A 21,449-nucleotide genomic window follows, 5' to 3' on the forward strand; every position below is an offset into this window, starting at 1 on the left:
ATTCTGTGTTGTGGATGCACTGAAACTCATGTCGACCCAATTTTCCTCACATTGTTCACCCAAGCAGAACAGCGGGAAGCTCTTGGGTAATGTAGTTTTTAGAATCCCGGCTCCATGGTCAGATTATATAGTGGACAGATTTCACAGTCTGAAGTCTGTAATCAATTGAGCTAGTTTAACCCCCCCCCCCCCCCCCCCCCCACACACACACACACACAAAGGGCCGTGACATTGGAACAACCCTTTTGCAAACCCATTACTCATTATCTTCCCTAGAGCAAAGACACAAATGGAGCAGTAAAATGCACAGCAATGTACACGTTTAGTTGTAGCATGTACCATCTCTCACCTAGTGTACCTGCCCTGTATGGCCAGCAGCTGCTGGCATAGCGGAGTGGGCGGGGCCTGTTCCAGGTGGGAGGGGACTCCCAGCAGCCTGGCGATGCGGAGTTCCAGAGCGGACAGGGCTCTGCTCTCGCAGTCCAGTCTGTCCTGGTACTGGTCCCAGAACAGCAGCAGGTCATGGAGCTCTTCAGATGAAGCTTTGTGCTTTGAGCCCTCTGGCAGCTCTGACTCCACCTGCTCAAGCAACACAGAGGCCTTCTCCACCTGAGAGAGGGGTTCAATCCAATGTCCTTAATATGTTTATTACGTGATTATTCTATTTTTTTTCTTTCTTTCTTTGCAGGTAGTTTTGCTATTTCTTTTGAAAGCAGAGTGTAGACTCCAACAGCCTGGGAACTAGAGAGGTATAGTGATTGTCAGCCATTGCTTCTAAAATCTACAATTCTCTTCTGCTTAACTGCATAACACCTCATTATTGACCCACTTCTCCGTAGGAACCAAAACGGTTTCCGTAGGAAAAGATCAACTCTAACATAGATCCTTGCCTTAAGGAGAATCATCGAATAACTTTGGGTATCAAAGAAGAAAGCTTCCATCATTTGTGTAGATTTGAAAGCATTAGATAGCGTGAACAGGAAAGCTATTGATGCTGCTCCACTATGGAATACCAGAAGAACTTGTGAAAGCAATAGCAGTTGTGTGATGTACAGTATGAGTCTACCCTGCCCATCAATAGGAACAAGGCCACTCACATTTTCAGATGTTCTGAGTAGGGAGGGACACAGGACTGACTGTGAATGAACTTCATGTGGCAATGAGCTACAGAGACCAGTGGAAGCAGCTTGTGTCCAGATCTCTAGGGGGCGACTCATACGGTCGCAACAGATTGATGTATGCTTGTTGTACAATGCATTTCCAATGGGAGTCACATGGTTTGACACAACATTTGTGTTGTATGAGGGGGAGGGGGGCAGTTGAAACACAGCCGAAAGCCATACAACAGCTTGTAGTCCAAAATGTTGTATCAAACCATGTGACTTCCATTGGAAATGCATTGACACTTACTGTACATCTTGCTTACATCTAGCATGCATCAATGTTGTATGCTATAGATCGAAAGGTGTGAGTGAGGCCTAGGGCACTCGAATGATGATGATGATGTAGACACACAGGACGTTGAGGGCAGAAATCTAATATAAATCTATTTCACGTATTGAAAACAGTTACCGGTAGTTAATAAATGGTTTTGAATGGTTCATAATGAAATTGTTATAACTCATTCATTAAACTTTGATTAAAATTATGTACAAAAATTAGCCTATACAAGGAATGTTCTCGATGTTCTTCTGCATTTTCTACAATATAAATCTAGTAGTGGGAGCAGGAACCAACTTGTACTTTAAGACACTCATTGGCGGTAATTTGAATGTATACGGACTTACACTTGTTGTGATATCACTCCATTCTGCTGTTCTCTGCTGGGAACGAGCAGTAAGCTCCAGTGTGCAGCGTTGGAGTCTGGACACCTGTCTCCAAACAGTAGCCACGGCAGCCTCCCTGCCACCCCGACAGCTTTGCTCTGAGCACCACTCCTTCAAACCCTCCAAACGCTGCCGGACGGACATCACATCCTCAGACTGAGTCTTCACAGAAGGGCAAAGAGACGGATGTGACCTTAATACAGTAGGCTTACACTCAGGAATGTGGTCCTGCAGGTCAGTCAGTGGTAGAGTATGGTAAGGGTTTGAATCGCCACTGGAGCCAGCCGCGCTACAAATGTATGCATGTATCGTACTGTGAAAGACTAAAGAAGGTGTTTATCAAATTTCAATCTGTAGAAATTGCAACATAATAGAAAATCTTTGCAAATAAGATTGACACAGTCAGTGTCAATGGATGATGATTCATTAATATTGTTTTAAGCTTTTTCTTTTTTATTGCTCTGTAAAGCACTTTGAGCTGCATTTCATGTCATGAAAAGTGCTACAGTATATAAATAAAGTTTATAATAATAATAATTATTATTATTATAATAATTATTATTATTAGTGTGGCAACCAGACTATTGTAATTGTAACACTTTATTAGTGTGGTTGCCTACAGTATATGGGCAACCATACTATTGTTCCCCTAGCCGCGCTACTCCTCCCACAGTTTTTGCCGCACGTACTTGAGCCATATGTCAAAACGACCGGCTTCATCGGGAATCGTGTGCTATCTCCTTCCTCTGTTGTATAGTTTAATTGATATTAATTAATTTGTGAATACAATTTCCCCATTCACTTGAATGGGAAAATGCGAAAAGTCATTAGTGGGAGGGGCCTATGTAAGCGACTGCGGCAACCACACTTTTCTAGTATTATTATTAATAATGGATGATGATTCATGACTCTGTGTAAAAGTACTGAAATGCATCAGTTTAATACCTACCTTTAATTTAATTTGCTGATCAGTGCAGTCGGTCAGAGAAATGGATTTGTGAGAGATGCAGTCTGTGAGATTTCCTTCTATGTGATTTACACATTTGCTGATCTCCACTTGACACTTCTTGTAAGTTCTGTACTGCTTAGCACACCTTAGAAATACAAACCTTTCAATTAGGGTGTGTCTGAAAGAATATACATTGTTCTAAAATGTTGCATTTACATTACTTGCGGAAATAGTTGTTAACAGCTGTAATACAGTAGCATAGACTACTACTACTGTAAATGGTGGCAATTGGACAGACACAACTTTGTGGATGATAATGAAGGTGGCTAAGTTAAGGAATTTTGATTGCATTATATCAACAATATAAGCACATACCTGCTTAGGCTTTCCAGTCTAAGGTGGGTCTGTGCCTGGAGTGTGGACATCCTAACCAGGAGCTGGCTCAGAACCGTCCTCTGCAGTTGCTCTACCTCTTTAGAGCAGAAATATGGGTGCTGAAGAGCCTGGCTCTGGAGGTGGTTGACTAGGGTCTGGAACTGCTGTTCCAGTGAGGCCAGGGCCCGCTTGGTCTCCTCCAGCCTTTCTGAGCATGTGCCAACTACGCCATGAGGAGGAAGGAGACAGGCCTCTGCCTCCCTTAGGAACTGCGCTGCACTTTTAACAGCGCATATGTAGTTTCTCAGAGAATCCCTGGCCTGGGAAATGTTCTCCTAAAGAAAGAGTAAAGGTTTTTAGTTTACATTAAACATGTAAACTACAAATAATATAATGTAATTTGAATACCATTGAACAATCACATTATAAAGTTGCCAGTATATATAAAAACTATGTAACTTGCCATTTGCAGATTGCATTCACTTGTGACGGCCTTCTTCAGAACCATGAGATTGTGAGATTTGTTCCCTTGTTTATATCCTTTCTTTTGCTCCAGAATCTCCAGTGCCCTCAATCTGGACTCTACAATCTTCTTCAAAGATAAGATATTCTGGTACTCCATGTCAATGGCCTCTTCCTTTGGCTCCAGCATGAGAGTCTTTTGCTGTAGCTCCTGTTGTACGCCTTGGAGGAAGCCCTCTGCGGTATTCTGCTCCGACTGGAGGTCCATTTGCTTTAGCATGCCCCACTCCATGATACTGAGGTCGTTCTGGAGTGCCATCTCCCAGGTTTTGAGACTGCCCAGGTTCTGTTTAAGCCTGTGTCGTTCGGCAGACAACTGGGAGGGATAGAGGTCTGGGGAGATGCTCTCAAGTTTGTCTGCCGTCTCCTCACACAACCTCTTTATCAGGGGCAGTTGAATGAGTAGGATCTGGCTGGTCTTATACCTCTCCTCTGTCCCCCTGTTCTCCTCTCTGGTCTGGAGAACCTGTTGCTCCACTTTTTCCCTGAGGTCCTCCACACGCTGCCTCAAGGTCAGGTATCTCTCATGGTCCCTGGCTTTGATTTCCATGGCGGTCATTTTGGCACGAAGATCAGAAATAACGGTGAGCAGATCCCTCCGCTTCTCCTCTGGGACGCAGGGCTGGAGAAGGTCTACGTGAGACTTATGCTCCACAATCATGTGTTTGAAAGGTTCCACAGCGTGCAGGGACTCCTTGGTGATAGGGAAACGGTGTCTGTTCAGATCTACCAGTATTTGCTTCAGGCTCTTCTCCAGGGTGATCAGTTTCTGCCTGGAGGAGTCTTGAATCTGTAGAACCTTCTCTAGTTCTTGCTTGTTGGCCTTCTCATGGCTGCTGATGGATTTGATGTCCTCCTGGAGGTTAGTGAGTTTGCTGTGTAAGAGACAGTTCTCTGTGATGCTGAGCTCTGAGGCAATGTCCCTGCTCTTCATGAGAAGAGCCTCGCAGATGGCAGCTTGTTTCTCCGCTTCGCCTAGGGTTTCCTGGATCTGTCGGGCACAGCGGTCTAAATCAGCTGGACTCTGAGTCTGGGCTTCTGTTCTCCTGGAGGCCTCTCTGTGGAGTTGACTCACCACCCAGGAGTCTATATCAGCAACCTGCCCCGACATCTTTTCTCTGGTCTGCAGGCCTGAATCCATCTCCCGCACAGCCTTGGCCAGCTCTTCGACTGTACACCTCGAAAGATCTTCTAAGGCACTGAGTGAGTAGCGCACCATGGGCACCTCCTCTTCCTGGTCCAGCTGTGGCAGAAGGTCAGCCACCTCCTCTACCAGCGTCTCCAGCTGGCCTTGCTTGGCCATCACTTCTGACTGCAGCTTCTTCAGGTCCCTAATCTGTCTGTGTACCTCTTCAGGGAGGAGAGCCACCCGCCTCCGTCTGAATTCAATTTCACTCCTTGTCTGCTTGGCCCAGACCATCGCGTCCCTCATCACCTTTTCCAACTTTTCCATTGTGGGGTTACTGCTGCTCAGGGTTTTAGAAGACATCTGTTCGGTCATGCAGTTCAGCTGGTCTTTGACCTTCTGAAGCCCCTTTTCTATGTCCTTAATTTCCTTCTCCCACTGAGAGCTGAGGGACACTAACTCCAGGTACCTCTGCTGCAGGTGGAGACAGCGCTGATGTGCAGTGGTGATCTCAGCATTGGCTACCATCAGTTCCTGGGCCCTCTTACCGGTCCAGTTAGGCAGACCAGGGGTCTGCTCTTTGAGGTCTTTGCTTATGATGTCGAGGTGTTCCTGAAAGGCTGATATCTCCAACAGAAGGCTGTCAGTCTCCCGAGTGATGGCATTCACCTGGTGCAAGGATTTCTCTGCGGATCTCTGAAGGTTTCTCCACTTCTCCTGTAGGTCTCTCTGCTGGGCCTGGGCAGCAGTTCGCTCAGCCTGGCTCAGCTGAGGACTGAGCTTGGTGAAGGTTAGGAGGAGATCTCCTAGAACTGTCCTGTCCTGCTCCATTCGTCTCAGGAAAGTGTGCAATCGTTCTTCCTCCAAGAAGCTGCTCTCTTCTGGATAGCTGAGGACACATATAAAGGGTCAAATAACAAATGTATTTAAGTTCAGCATTGAAGTTTCGAAAACTCAAAAAAATCCTCTGGTAAATTATGCATGTGTACACTCTCAGAGTTAAATAAACCCTCAGGATTGACAGTGTTGGAACGTTGCCCTATGAATCTACAGATCTCTTATTGAATAACTCACGCATCAATATCCTCTAGCTCTGCGGTCAGTCTCTCCAGTGTCGACTGGGCTGTTTGGGTCTGCCTGACGCACTCTGTCACCAGCTGCAGCTGCTCCTCTTTATTCTGGACCACAGAAGTGGCATCCAAGACTGCGGCGCTCCACTGGCTTTCCAGGTGATCCAGGAAATATTTGTCATCAGCATGGGTCCCGTTGGACTGGGAGGACATGGAAACCTGGGTCTGAGCAGCCTGCCGACATTCCTGGAATCACAATACATGGATACAAGCAGTTAGGCTGTTTTCTTGGTTGTTTGAAATTGAAACTCAAACGTAATGTAACTAATATGTAACTAATAGTATCTGATATCGTTTTCAAACGTACCATCTTCATCAGATTTCCTTAATAGTGGTACATGAGCATAACATTCTTACAAGGAAAGATGCTTGGAGTAGATACAGATAACTGCCTAGTGCTACATTATCAGTGGCGGAACAACATTGGGCCGGGCCGGGGGGTGAGACAGCACGACCGGGCCTCACCGAACCAGACTCCCAACAGCACCCCCCCCCCCCCCCCCCCCCGAACGGAAGAAAAAATGCCATAGTAGAAGAAATGACTGCCCGGTAAAATGCAGGGTACATTGCGTTATTAAGATGGCACAAAGTGTATTTTAGAGAAGCTGGGGACCTGAGACGCTTCCCAGATACGAAAATAGACTTTTAACAAGGTCTAGCAGGCTTTGTGTTGGTGAGTAGTTACGTGGTTTTGTTTATTTGCTGGGATTTGAAAACCCGCGCACGGGAGTGAGAATATCACCAGAGGGCTGCGGAAGGGACTTCCACAGGGCGTCAGAGAGAGACTTGCACTTTTGGAGCGTGGCTGGGATGTCTGTTGGAGAGAGTGTGAGACAGACTCCACGGTGCTTGTACAGTCCAGCGCAGTACATTCTCATCAGACATGATATTTTGCTAAAGTGTAGGCTATTATAGGCTATATTTAGCTCTGTATCTGGTTAATTGCGGGATTCGTGGGGGCCCGCTGGTTTTATCAGTCGTGAGTGACTGTGTAAAAAAATCGTCAATCGATCATCTGACAGCCCGGGCCCCCCGGAGGTCCGGGCCGGGGTGTGACCACCCCCCTCACCCCCCCGGTAGCTCCGCCCCTGTACATTATGCTACACTTAGATTCATTACGTTATCTGATTTAAAATCTCCAGTTATAGTCATGCTAAAGAATGTGATGGAAGAATGCTGATGTTTTACTGTAGTGTATATTATTATATTTATTACCATTTTATGTTTTTGTCTTTTTGTGCCTTGTATGTTTGTCTTTTAAATGCTGGCCAAAGAGATCAATAACCTCAAGTAAATGACTACCGGGTAAAATAATAATATCAGCAAGCTGGCAATACACTTCAATGAAGTAGGAAGATACAATGCCAATGGGTGAAATAGATTTTGGACATTTGGCCATTACATCTCCTGTTCAACATGGTGTTAAGCCTCACCTCTGCTTTCTCCACTTGCTGGGTCATGGCTGCTGGGTTGAGTTCAGCAGGTTGATTCTTCAGGTCCAGGACTTTAGTCATCAGCCTGCTCAGACGCACATCCAGATCACCAACGGACGTGTGGAGAACCTCTGCGGTATCTTCCTGAGACTTACCATTGGAGGGAGGAATATGAATCAGAAAATTGTTCTCTGGAAATCAATGGATATTTCATAACATCTGAATTACTTCGACCTACCTCAAAAAGAATACTACTGGGTCCAGTTCCAGCAAGATGTTGAATCTCAGAGAAGATGTTACTCATGGTGGTTTCTTTGGGTGCATCCAGAACTGGTTTCTCCATCTTCACAACATCAACGTTTGCCTCAACATGGGTGGCCCCAAGTGTTGTCCTTTCCATCAGAGCTTTGTTAACAGGGATATCTGTAGCTTCCAAGATAGAAACAACTTCCATTGGTGATGATGGTGGCTTGTCCGCAGTCGGCACCTGTTGCTATTGAACACAAAATACAATTTTCCATCATATTAAAACATGTAAAACAACAACAAAATAGTTAAAATTGCAGCACAAAAGCTCATATTAACACTTTCCCTCTGGACTCATTCACAAGTTACTAGAGCCCTGCACGGGTCTAAAATATAGGCCCTGGCCCGGCCCGGGGCCCGTCTGGCCCCAAGCTCGGGCTTCGGCCCTAGGCCCGAATTTCAAGCATGCGCGCCGCCGCCGCGGTCGCTCTATTGGTGCACGGACGCAGCAGCTACTCACTCACAGCTGCACTGTCTGGCGCTCTGATAAACCCACATTAAGGAACAAGAAATCAATAACACACAGACATCACACTAAAAAGTAGCCTACTTAATTATAGTTTTATACAGTAACTGCTGCGCAGCAGGTGCACTGTCAATCAGCGCAACGCGTTGTGAGCTTGTAGATCGGCTATCGCAGAGTTTAGGTGCGGAGCGAGAGAGATAGAATGTGAAACACGTTGTTTCAAAGTCTTTATAGTTTTGACCAGATTTTAGTGTGCTTGTGTGTGCGTGTGTGTGTGGGGGTTATTGTCACGTCACTATGGAGCAGACAGCAGTATGCTGCCGCGCTGCTGAAGCAAGTCCAGTCTGGGTGAAATTCACATCGAAAAATGAATATAACGGTGTGTCGGGTCCCGACGGGCTTGCAGGTCTCTACAAGTTATACAAGTTAATTGATGTGGAACAGCTTCCCTCCCGTTCACAAGTTACACGAGTTATGTTCATTGTTTAATTCGCATTTTTAATCCGTTTTAATACTTACAGGACTTCCATCGGACAGAGTGGGATGGGTGACGCGTTCGGAAGACGTCACCGGAAAATTGTCAGTCGCACTGGCATGCAAAGGCTTCTGGGAAATTGAGGCCCAATGCATTCCAATGGCAATGGTGGAGCGCAATGGGAGCGTCCCTCCTCCACTCTTTGTGGAGGAGGGATCTCTTTGATTGGCACTTTGATTATTTTTAACACAACGACAAAGAATCACACCATTTTAAGGCGGATTTTGATTAAACGGAACGATGATGTCACAGGCTCTACTGAATGTGAAGGGGGATACTATACTGTGTTCCATACTGTGCGTCATAGGCTCAATACATCAGTTTGTCACCTCCTCTTTCACATTCAATAGATCCTGGGGCAAATAATAATAATATAATAAAGAAATCTCCGTAAAATTTAGCCACTTGTTCGAATGCCCCCGCCCCCCTGCCAAAAATAGCTAAAATTGCTTTACTTTCTCTAATAACAACCTAAAACATGAACCTTGGTTGACAAAAAACAAAGTTGTCCTTTAAGCATTGTCTCATGCCAAATAATTATTACAAATGTTCTATTAAGACAAAAATGGGTCCTAGAACAGTTCTCATATTGTAGTAGACGTACATAATTCTCCAAACATCCTCAGGTCTTACCTGAGCTGAGTCTGCAGTCTCCTTCTTCAGTTGGACTGTGGTTGTTGCTGTGGCAACAGGGAGAGGCACATTGTCTTGTTTTCTATTTGCTTCTAGTACCTCCTCCTTGATTGTGTCTGGTTCAGGAACAATGCTGGGTTCAGGAAGAGCCTTCCTGCTGTCCCTCTGCTCTGTCTCTCTGAGCTCTGTTTGAACCTCCACAGTAGATGGCTCCTTGCTTTCCATCACTATTTCAAGCCGCATTGTCTGGACCAGATCTCTCTTTGGCTCCCTCTCCGTTGTGGGAGGCACCTTTTTGTGCTGCTCTGTATCCATCTGTGTATTTAGTTGTTGAACAATTTGTGTTTCAGTCTTTATGAGGGTGTCCTTCAACTTTTCAGATGGTTCAGCCAAACACTTGTTTCCATCCTGTTCTGCCGTAAACTCAACACTGTGTTTTTCCTGGGTTTCATGATCCTTCAAAATGACCTGAGAGTCAGACTGTTGTTCATGATCACCAGGTTCTTTCTGTGGCTCAGACCGATCTAACTTATCCTCAGGCTTGGTCTGGATGGCTCCAATTACAGGCAGGTCCAGTAGTAGATATCGCTTTTGAGTATCAGGGGTATAATCTTTCCATAAATTGTCTATGTAATCTGCCCTGTGCAGTGCATCTGCAGGCTGAGGGATAAAAGCTTGGGTCTGAGTTTTTGTGATGGGGCCGGACCGCTCAGGCTGGGGGTGGCCTGGCTCTGGGACCTGACTGGATGTGACTTTGGAGTAAGAAGATGGAGGCACAGGCAACACAGTCTGACTGGGAATACTTTCCCAGTCAGAATCTAATAAAATACATTTATTAGATTCAGTACCGGTACTTGGATGGGAGGCACTATCGGTTCCTAAATTATCTGATGAACGGACAAATGTAGTATCAACCTCTATAGAGCCAGGAGATGCAAGACGTGTTATTTGAATGTTTGCCCGTGCTTGCCTGCCTGCTGTCTGTACAAAAAAGGCAGAAGTGTCCAAAATAACAGAGGCCAGTTTCTTCTCGGGTGGAACTTGTTTGTTCTCATAGATGGGAGGACTTGGGTTGTCATGTGGGAAAGGTGATGGGTGGTCCAGAGCATCCATGCCATGAACCTGGACACTGCTTGTCTCAGATTTCTTCTCTTGAGTGATTTCCACTCTTTCTACAGCAGTTATACGGTCACAATTGTCCTTTACTGGAGGCTGAATGTCACAGGTGAGCTCAGCTGACTGCCTCTTGATGTCTGATACTCTGATCTGTTGTAAGTCGGTATCCAAAATGAGCATAGCTACTTTGCAGCCTTGCTCTGCAGTTAAGGAAGGCTTTGTACTCTCAGGCTCTTCCTTCATTTGCCCAACATCTGTCATTCCTGTCTGAGCAGGAGCTGGCTTTGACATTGTAGACAGTTCAGGACTCTTTGACTTTCTCCTGGGCAGCACAACCTTAGTTTGCTCCACAGCAGAGGTCTCTTTTGTGGTGGACTCAGGAGATCCCAGTGTCTCAGTTTCTTTCTTGACCTGTGCTTCAGAAGGCTTCAAGGACATTTCTGGGCCTTTTGACTTTCTCCTGGGTGGTACAACCTTAGCTTGCTCTCCAGCACTTGCATCAACCGGCTCTGTGGCAAACTCTGGAACCACACACAACTTTGAACTCCCATGTTCTGGTATGGTCTGTACAGGCCCTTTGCCAACAGATTTAACAATAAGTTCAGGAGTCTTTGACGTTCTCCGGGTCGGCACAGGCGTTGTTTCTTTAACAACTGCCAATTCACTTTGATCCCCAGGAGTTGTGAACGATTTTGCACTCTCTGGTTCTGTGCAGGCCTGTGCAGGATCTTTGCCAGCAGATTTCATAGAAGGTTCTGGACCCTTTGACTTTCTCCTGGTTGGTACAGGTGTTGCTTCTTTGATGACTGGAGTTTCAGTCTGATCCCCAGGAGCTGTGAAAGACTTTGGACTAGGTTCTTTCTTGCTCTCTACCGGTTCCACAGTAGCAGGAGTCATTGAAATCTCTGTGGTCTTTGACTTTCTCCTGGGAGGTTCTAGTGTTTTGGCCTGTTTTGTGACAAGCTTGGGAGATTGCTCTATTATAGGAGGCTCTGAAATCATAGCCAGAGTCACACATTTTGGTTCTTCCTGTGTGATTTTAGCCCCTGCAGTTTTACTCTGCAGAGTAGCTGGTTCTGCAGTCACAGACTTCTTACGTCTCTTAGTTGGTTCAGGTTTGCTTTGCTCCATAACGGTAACTTTAGCCTGTTCAATAACTTGCTCTACTATGATAGAGGACACTGCCATTTCAGCCTCACTGTGAAGAGTCTCTGTACTAACTGACCACTGTACTAACTGACCACTGAGACAACTAACAAATGTAGTCTCAGTGACAGACGAAGACTCTTCAGGTTTGGCCTGTTGGCTATCCTGGACGGCAGGGGAAGCTCGTGTCTTCTTGGGTGAGCGTTTGTTTTTTCGTGGTGGAGGCGCTACAGGTGTAGTAACAGGAATGACCTCAGAGGCTGGAGAAACTGGAGCTTTCTGCTGGCATTTTTCATCAAGCTCCTGGAATGGAAAAAAAAGTCATACATAAGATCTTATTACAATGGTCTCAAAAGCACATGTCTAATTGTCCACACACACACACACACACACACACACACACACACACACACACACACACACACACACACACACACACACACACACACACACACACACACACACACACACACACACACACACACACACACACACACACACACACACACACAGTACGTGCAGTATAGACGAATAATGCTGCACTCACCAGAATTGTACTACACAACTTCTTTTATTTTAATTAATGCTGGGCCGTTATTGGCGTTAACGTGCTGCGTTAACGCGAGACTCTTATCGCGCGATAAAAAAAATCGCCGTTAATCTATTCTCAAAGTTGAGAAGGTTACAAAGAGTGTAAACTTAGCCTACTTCAAATGGAACCAAAGGACCCTTGTACACGGACCCCCACACAGACAACCGCGGAGGCGCGGACCCCCGCAGAGGTCGGCGCGGACCCCCACGGAGGTCGGCGCGGACCCCCACGGAGGTCGGCGCGGACCCCCACGGAGTTCGGCGCGGGGGTCCGCGATAGTCTGTGTGGGGGTCTGCGCCTCCGCGGTAGTCTGTGTGGTCTGCGGTACCATCATGCTATCATCCATGCTGCATCACAACCAAAACAAACTCTAGGACTAGCTTTTTAATTTTAATACTTGGAAAAGGAGAAAACAACACATTTCAAGTTGATGTTAGATTCGCTTAATTAATGGCTTAAATTACTGTAAGTAATTTTCTTTTATTTCTGGTTATATCTCTACTATTTGTATATAGAAATAGGTCAACTGGTACCCAAGAGGATAACGCAGTGCAAAGGGTTATTTACATATTTCCCTGAGGATATTTAGCAATACCACTGAGGATATTTAGCAATACTACAATGCACTGTGAGCTTGTATATTTTCTAAAACATTTGACAAAAAAAAAAAAAAAAACTCAGAGTACTTTTTACATTGATAATGTAATTGAGTTTTAAAACAGACCTTTACAGTATTTTTATATTGTTGTTACTTCCCTGTAGCATTTCTTCCACCACTGATCAACACTTTCACTTTTCTCAAAGTGGGGTCTGGGGTCCCCAGCAAAAGTAGTTGACATAACATCACAATAATTTTCACAACTTTATTAATATATACGTTGGCCATTCAAAAATAGCTGATACTACTAATACTAATAATAGTGTCACTTTGGGTTGCGCTGCTAGATCGGCAGTTTTTGAAAATAATGGAAAAAAGTAGAAAATCGTTGGATTTATTTTTCTTTCTTTTTCTTAAAAAAACCCCATAACACTTCTATTCTGATTGTATGTCAGATAGGGGTCTGCAGCCAAATACATATAATTCTGGGGGTCCTTGACTTTCAAAAGTTTGAGAACCACTGCTTAAATAGCATTCACACAAGCTCTTCTCACCGTCAGCCTGTGGTTAAGAGAGGCAGTGTGAGTCCCTGTCTCTCTGAGTGTCTCTGAAGCTTCTCTCTCCAGTCTCTGTGTCTGCTCTGCTTTGAGACAGTCAGCCAGGAACACATGGTGAGACAGTGCCTCCTGCAGGCCAAGACGCCTCTTTTCACCCTCCTGTAATGCAGTCTGACACAAGGATACAATGACAGTCATGATGAATGTGGCATTAACATACAGAGTAGAAGGACTGTGATAAAGCAAAGGGTCATCTGTCAGACACATGATAGTAAGTTATGGGAAGTTGGGAACATTTTGTGTCCCTGGACATAGCTAAATGGTAAATGGTGCATTTATGAATGGTAAATGGTGCATTTCTATAGCACCCTTTTCCCCCAAATGCAATACTATGGGCATTACATTCAGCCATTTACACACCCATTCACACATCGGTGGCGGAGGCAACCATACAAGGCAGCAACCTGCTCATCAGGTGCAGTTAGGGGTTAAGTGTCTTGCTCAAGTACAATTTGACACCCAGCAAGGAGAAGAGGATTGTCTACCTCCTGAGCTACAACTGCCATCCCAAATGAAATCTTCTCACTCACAGCAAAGAGAGCATGTTTACTGCTAGTGATGTAAGTAAATATTTCAGGACAAGTACTAGACATTTTGAAAAGGGCTCCTAACCAAAGTGCTCAAAGTGTGTTTTTGAATTAACCTTTCAGTACGTTGCAGTTCTCTGTCCTGAGAACACTGAGTTCCAGTTTGATTGACTTAGAATTACATCCCTGAGCACAGCTAGATGATATCTGTTGGCAGAAGTGAGAGTCCTCGAAAAGACACTATGACTGAACAAAATGACTAGCAAATCCATAGGGATATTTTGAGCACCTTCTGACAGTTTACACTCAATATTTGCATTTTACATCCTTTGTTCTGATGCATCTATAACTTATTTTCTACCAGAAAAATATGGTCTGTTTCACCAATATGAATAGAAATCACACCCGTGTGAAGTGAGGGGCACTCTTATCATCATACATCATCTCATTCCGGCCAATCACATCCTATGTCCAGCTTTTAATGTTTGTGTTTACACAAATACTCAAAACTGGCCATTCATTATAAATAGCATTTAATGTTTGTGTTAGGACAAAGTTTGTGTTTACACGCACACTAAAAACTAGTGCCCCTCAATAAAAAGTCGAAAGACCTTCATCAAGCAAAAAAACAATAGTGATGTGATTAATATTAATGACGTAATGACAGGAAGCCTTTTTCAACAGAGACAACCACTGCATAAAATATATGATTGTTTTCAGTGGATGTGAGAAACATCAAATATCAAACTAGGGGTGCTTGAAATGTAAAAGTTTGAGGATCATTGCTTTAATTAACACCCTTAAAATAAATTCAGTGCCCAGAGGCATGGATCCCCTGACTGATTCAGTGAAGGTCCTCAGTGGTCAGCAGGAGGTATCTAGCTGTATAGGATTGTGAAACAGGGTGTGTTCATCTCTTCGGATAGATAAATATAAATCACGCCTTTTATCATGATGATGATGTATGATGATGAGACCGTCATCATACAGTACATCAGCCAATCAAATTATCACATTCGGTGCTACAAACGCATTCCATAAACGGACATACACACAAAATTCTAAATTCACCTGAAGAGAAGATGTGGAGTCTGGTGCTTTACGCTGGTTCCACTGCTGCAGTGCCTGAAGACAGTCTGTCAGACAGCGAGATGTGTTCACACCGCAGGATCCCTTCCTCTCAGCTAGTCTGGTCTTCAGACTGCACATTAGATTGCAGCACATTGTATTCATTTGAAGGACAGTTTAGAAAAGACTGAGAAAATAATAGGTTCAATGTTCAAGGCTTTTATTGTCACATACACTTAGAATACAGCTGTGGTGACATTGCAGGTGGCAATAATCTTGTTCTCAGTATTTTACGTAGTACTGAAAATAATGATGTAAAGAAATAAGTGTACCATAGTGTAATGATTACAACCAGGCTCTGGATTCACATGCCACCTGCAAATTTAGGATGGAATCCCATCAGAGCCTTAACTCTCCTGCCTCCCCTATGCCGTCTCACTCTCAGCTTAATTTCCTTCTGTCTGTCTCCCTCTCAGCTTTATATTGTCTGTCTCCATCTCAGCTTTCCTACGGTCTTTCTCACTCTCAAGGTTTCCTACCGTCTGTCACATTCCCAGCTTTCCTACAATCTGTATGTCTCCCCTATGGTGTCTCCCTCTCAGCGTTCCCATCTGTCTCAACAAGATCCTAGAGGGCTGTGGACCACCCACTGTTCATTAGAAACCAACACAAAATAAAACAAGCATGCATACTTTGTTAATCAGCAGAGTGTTTGCAATTCTTGGCACAGGGTGTTACCTGTTTTGTTGCTGATTAAGAGACTCCACTGTTGAGATAACGTCTACTGGCAGCTCCTCTGTGGAGGCGGATCCCTTCACTTCCTGGTACAGGTCGTCAACTTTCACCCCAAGACCCTCCAGTGACCGCTCACAGTTCTAAACACGAGGGTAAAATAATATGTGAAATTTTAATATTCCAAGAATGTATAATATACAGTATATAGTGCTTATGTTTTATGAATGAAATATCAGAACTAACGTTACAATAAGGTTTGAATTTTAGATAGGAAAGTGTGGAGGGCAGCGATCCAGGAATCCCGAATTGTTGTTGGCTAGACCTCACTCTCGCAGTACTGTAATAAAAAAGGAACAAATAAATAGACAAACACACTAGTCACCTTCAGACTGCTCCAGTGCTGCTCGAGCTGAGCAATGTTGTTCTGTGGTTCACTGTAGCTAAGCGCTTGGTCCAGAGAGCGCAGCTCCCACTGCAAGGCTGCAGCCCTCTCCTTCATCCCCTGGGCCCGCTTGACCAGCAGCCGGTCCAGCTCCTCCAGCCTAGACTCACACACCGTCAGCCTCTCCCTCAGCTCCCCCTCAGAGGAGGTGCGTAGGTCGTGGAGGTGGCCCACCTCCAGCGTGAGGGCGTCGCGACCTCCCGGAGTGCAGAAGGGCAGCAGGTTGTCTCTGAGGGAGTCCAGCTCTTTCATCTCCCTCTCCTCCCTGTCTACTGTCTGGAGTAAAGCCTGGAGGAGAGAGGGGGGAGGGGAGGGGAGAGAGGAGTTGGAATGATAGAATGGGTTTCAAATTTAAATTGACATTCTTGGAGAGGAGACTGGGTTGAGATGGACGATAAGGTAGAAGATGAAGAATCTTCGTTCATGATGTCATGGAAATCATACAGACAAATAATAGGTAATTATTAATACTAATAACATGTTTGTGTGTGTGTGTGTGTGTGTGTGTGTGTGTGTGTGTGTGTGTGTGTGTGTGTGTGTGTGTGTGTGTGCGCACGCGCGTGTGCATGCAGTCTTCCCACACGGTTGTAGCTGATATGAAGCAAGGTTTGAGGTGAGCAAATGTTAACCAACCTTGAGTGTATTGATGCTACTGTGTAGCCCCTGTCTGTGTTTGGGTGACGTTGGCAGACCTTTAACCTGCTCTCGGAGCCAGTCCTGAGCCGCACCATGCTGCTCTACCAGCTGAGTGCACTGCCTGTCTGCCAGGATACCCATCTCCAGGCTAGAACCAGTCTCCTAATAACAACATCAGGGTGGAATTACAGTTAAGGCCAATTTATGCTTGGAATGACTAAGCAATTCGGTTAGTGTCTAACCGACTAATGACTAAGTGACTTCAAAATGGCAAAAGAAGAATTGTCCATTTTGATCCTGTATACTCTCAGAGTTATAGACGTATAAGGGTCAATTTGGATACTACTACTAACTATAAATCAGATCTGCTATTATTATTTTTTATCTTAAAAAAAAATAAATGAAAAATGTGGATTTAAAAAAAAACATTTTAACAACGTAAATCTTGGGGGCCAAAAACATATTAATGTAGGGGTCCTTGACATGAAACAGTTTGGGAACCACTGTAATATATATGTATTTATTTGTAATGAATATGGTTAGAGAAGGGTGAACTCACTGTGAGCTGTTTGAGCAGGGTAGGGATGGATGCCTCCATGTCTTTCCAGGACGGGTCTGTCCAGCTGGGGTCCTGGGTGATCTGGAACAGCTCCACACCCTGCAGGTGAAAATTCACTTTTCAAAACATACTTTTTCTAACATTCATTATTTAAGAAAATATTATAAGGCCTTTCCATTTTATTGGTATAAAAAGGTAGGTGGCTAGCGCACATCCAGTTCCTGTCTGGTGCTGGACTAATAAGGTACATACAGTGAAGAGAAGAGAGTCCGCACACAGGTTTGCTCCAAGGTGTTTGTTTTTTATTCAAAACACCATAAATATAACACGACGTTTCGGCCGTGAACGGCCTTCATCAGGTGATAATCGGCAGTATATGTGACAACTCCCTTTTAAACCTAGTCGTCACATCACGTGACTGATGACGACTGCATGGGCAGGTGATTCACTAACACCAATAAGTGACATGACAATCAATATGAACATGAATAACCACCACATCAAGCAAGTTTACAATAAGGCAACACAGTTTTCAAAAGAACAATTTCAATAAAACTTGCTGGTTTTTGCTTGTTACAGACTGTTTTAGTATTTTTTAAATACATTTTTTAATATTTTTTATATATTAGATTTTGCATTTTTTGTTTGTTTTTAGTTTTAAGATTTAAAAAGCTTTTGGTACCAAAAGTAGTTTACAGTTTGGGCAGTCTGCTCCAAAATAGTGTTAATCAGTCAGAACAATATCAAAGGGAACAGGTAAGAGACACATGAAGGCTAGCATTCAAGATCAATCAATGGTTCTCTGGACATCGGCCAGTAAAGCCATCAAGATAAATTTAATTTAAAGTGGACAACCCTGATAAAAGACAAGTAACGAGAAGTATACTTCACAAGACCAAAAGTCTTAAATAATAAGTATAAGTATAAATAGATAAATATAGAGTCAACATGCAGTTCAGTTCACACAGGGGAATCTGATTGTTAAGTCCTTGCTCACTATTTACAGGAAGGCTGATAACTCATAGTCCTCATTTAGTCCTTTCCATTTTATTGGACAGAACACAGAGAGAATGCAATGTAAAGTAAAAGCTACGTTAAAATGCTTTACTTGTGTGCGAAGGGCAGTCAGGACCGGGGTCAAGGACCTGGTTCTCTCCAGCAGGGTGCGGGCCTGTTCCACAGCCTGTCTGCGGTCCCCCAGGCCAGGCCAGGGAAACAAGTGAGGCAGAGCGGCTGCCTGTGCCTGGAGCTCTGCCAGGCGAGACTTGACCTGACTGCGTTGGGACTGACCGGACCTCAGCTGCTCCACGAGACCCTTCAACTGTCTGATGTGGAAATAGGGACAAACGCATACGTCAAAACAGTGTTTTCAGTGTTTACGCTATATCAGAGGTTCTCAACTTGTTGGGCTGTGGACCCCCAGAAATACTTTGGCTATGTCTCGCGACCCTCTGAGTTCAAGTGTCTTTAGTTTCACAAATGTTACACAAATGAAATGTATAATGTCACTGTACAGTACCTCTGGACTCCCTCTGCAGGCTGCAGGACAGACTTCCACCGCTCCTCTGTGTCTCTGACTGTCTGCTCCACCTCCCGTCTGCTGCTCTCCTCCAGGTCCTCATTCTGACACAGACCTTTGCATCGTTTTTTGAGTTCTTTGAGCTGAGATTCACCATTAGACTTGGAGTTCAGGATGGCCTGCAGGTACAACCATCCTTTGGTTACTACTGAAATCTTGCATTACTACCAACGTTTGTTCAGTCTGCAGAGGTTCTACAAGTGCCTTCTGAACCAGTAGTTCTTTCAATATTTTTCAAAAATGTTCAAAAATAGCAGATGTGAGCTTGTATATCTATGCTAAACAACACCAAAATGTAACAACTCTAGAATGTAAAATGACGCAGATACTTTCCTGTTTTAATGGGTAAATACATAACTTGACTTGCATTGATCTTAAACTGTAAAAATACATTAAACCCCTCTCTCTCTCTCTCTCTCTCTCCCACTCTAAATGCCAGAAAGTATCAACCAATACTGCAAAAGAATGAGTCAGCCATGAAAGCTTGCGGTGTAACCTTTTACCTGTACTGTGGTCAGTCTGGCTTCTATCTGAGCCTGGTTGCCCTGAGTTCCATTCCCCACAGAGTCAGCCTGCTTCCTCAGCTCTGTGACCCAGGCTCCGGTGCTGTGCACCAAGGCACGGAAGGCCTCCAGCTCCTTGGAGAGGGAGTACTGTCTCTCAGCCTTGCAGAGAGCATCATCTGCAGCCTGCAGGATTGTCTTCCATTCCGCCTCCGTCTCTCTAATGGTCTGCTCCACCTTTCGTCTTCTGCTCTCCTCCAGGTCCTTACATGAACACAGACTCTGACCCAGTCTCATCAGGTGGTTCACCTTGGCATCTCCCTCTGGCTTAGAGCTAAGAACAGCCTGAGGATCGAAGATAATACCACGTTATCATTGCATATCATCAAGTCATGTCAATAGCATTGTGATATTTGTATTGTGACATTGTATTTATTAATGTATTATTACTGTTAGCAGTTTGTAGATCCAAATCAAATTCCAAACAAAAGCTATCATTAAATCTGTCCTATTACTAATGTCAACACAACACCACCAGGTGTGAACCAACCTGTGCTGGAGGTATTGTCTTCTCTGGATCTTTCTGACTGTCTACAGAATGGAGGAGCTGCTGTTTGTCTCCAACCCAGCGTCTGGTGTCTGCTATGTGGGCCTCAAAGCCTCTGCACAGACCCTCCAGAGTGCACTCTCTCTCAGCTTTGTGGAGGGCCTCCTCTGCAGCCTGCAGAACTTTCCTCCACGCCTCCTCTGTGTCCCTGACTGTCTGCTCCACCTCTCGTCTCCTGCTCTCCCCCAGGTCCTCATTCTGACACAGACCCTGACCTATTTTCTTCAGGTCATGGAGCTTGGAGTTCCCTTCCAGTTTGGACCTCAGGATGGTCTGAAGACACAGTGGTTAATTTACATCTAAATGCAGGACATTTATTGCTCAAATATTAGGTTAAATACCTGATTATTTACTGCAATGATTTTAGACATTTAATAGGTTCATCAAATGTTTGACAATGTAATAATTGTGCTAGAATATTGCATAGTGTATTATACTGGACATACAGTATCAATATTGTCTCTCCGAAATACCCCACTACTGTTCCCACACAATTAAATCCCAGCTGTGAACTAACCTGTGCAGTGTTTATTCTCTTCTCTGGATTTTTCTGACTGTCCAGAGAACAGAGGAGCTGCTGTTTGTCTTCAACCCAGCCTCTGGCGTCTGTTTTCTGGGTCTCAAACTCTCTGCACAGACCCTCCAGAGCATGCTGTCTCTCAGCCCTGTGGAGAGTCTCCTCTGCAGCCTGCAGGACAGTCCTCCACTCCTCCTCTGTGTCTCTGATTTTCTGCTCCACCTCTCGTCTCATGTTCTCCATCAGGTCTGCATTATGACACAGACCATGGCCTTGTCTCCTGAGATCACTGACTTTAGATTCTCCAGCAGGTTTGGAGCTCAGGATGGTCTGAAGAAAGACAGGTAAAAAGAACATTGTCCCTTTAGAACAGCATAACACCAACTCATGAATTAATGGTAATATTTGTTGTGTTGATACAGGTGGATATTTTCGTTTTTTGTTGTAAAATAGACAGTAAAAAGTAACTTAAATAAAATAAGCACCTGATCAAATACAAATTGCAACCAACCTTAGTAATCTGTAACCATTCTTCAGTGTCCATGTGACTACCTAGAGATTGCAGGTTGTGTTTGTGGCCTCTCATCCAATACTGGATGATGTCATTCTGGGTTTTGAAAGCCTCAAAGTCTCTGCATAAGACAGCCTGTTTCTCAGACTTGCGGAGAGTGTTCTCTGCAGTCTGCAGGACATTCCTCCACTCGTTCTCTGTGTCTCTGACCGTCTGCTCCACCTCTCGTCTCCTGCTCTCATCCAGGTCTTCATTCTGACACAGACCGTGGCCTTGCCTCTTCAGCTCTGCTACTTTAGTATCTCCTTCTGCCTTGGAACTCAAGATGGTCTGAGGATGTTGGTTAAATTGGGTTTAAAACGGGAGACAAAATTTTTGAATTTAAACTGTTTGAT

The 21,449-nt window shown here is 44.5% G+C and overlaps 1 protein-coding gene across 1 annotated transcript in view; it reads right to left on the bottom strand.

Moving 5' to 3' along the window:
• Positions 1–21,449, bottom strand: part of syne2b (spectrin repeat containing, nuclear envelope 2b) — a 166,835-nt gene that overhangs the window by 86,984 nt on the left and 58,402 nt on the right. Inside the window, exons 52-72 of the mRNA XM_080783979.1 lie at positions 21,055–21,384; positions 20,544–20,873; positions 19,970–20,299; positions 19,420–19,764; positions 18,857–19,035; positions 18,446–18,662; positions 17,338–17,436; positions 16,776–16,940; positions 16,083–16,430; positions 15,704–15,840; positions 14,969–15,098; positions 13,308–13,481; positions 9,302–11,866; positions 7,600–7,854; positions 7,362–7,511; positions 5,873–6,114; positions 3,614–5,687; positions 3,151–3,485; positions 2,776–2,920; positions 1,788–1,988; positions 350–609 (exon numbers count right to left, since the gene is read on the bottom strand). Coding sequence (XP_080640105.1) covers positions 350–609; positions 1,788–1,988; positions 2,776–2,920; positions 3,151–3,485; positions 3,614–5,687; positions 5,873–6,114; positions 7,362–7,511; positions 7,600–7,854; positions 9,302–11,866; positions 13,308–13,481; positions 14,969–15,098; positions 15,704–15,840; positions 16,083–16,430; positions 16,776–16,940; positions 17,338–17,436; positions 18,446–18,662; positions 18,857–19,035; positions 19,420–19,764; positions 19,970–20,299; positions 20,544–20,873; positions 21,055–21,384 — 9,011 coding nt within the window. The remainder of the gene's footprint in view (positions 1–349; positions 610–1,787; positions 1,989–2,775; positions 2,921–3,150; positions 3,486–3,613; positions 5,688–5,872; positions 6,115–7,361; positions 7,512–7,599; positions 7,855–9,301; positions 11,867–13,307; positions 13,482–14,968; positions 15,099–15,703; positions 15,841–16,082; positions 16,431–16,775; positions 16,941–17,337; positions 17,437–18,445; positions 18,663–18,856; positions 19,036–19,419; positions 19,765–19,969; positions 20,300–20,543; positions 20,874–21,054; positions 21,385–21,449) is intronic.

The sequence above is a fragment of the Protomyctophum bolini genome (genome assembly GCF_963924005.1).
Source record: "Protomyctophum bolini genome assembly, chromosome: 15".
Taxonomy (NCBI): domain Eukaryota; kingdom Metazoa; phylum Chordata; class Actinopteri; order Myctophiformes; family Myctophidae; genus Protomyctophum; species Protomyctophum bolini.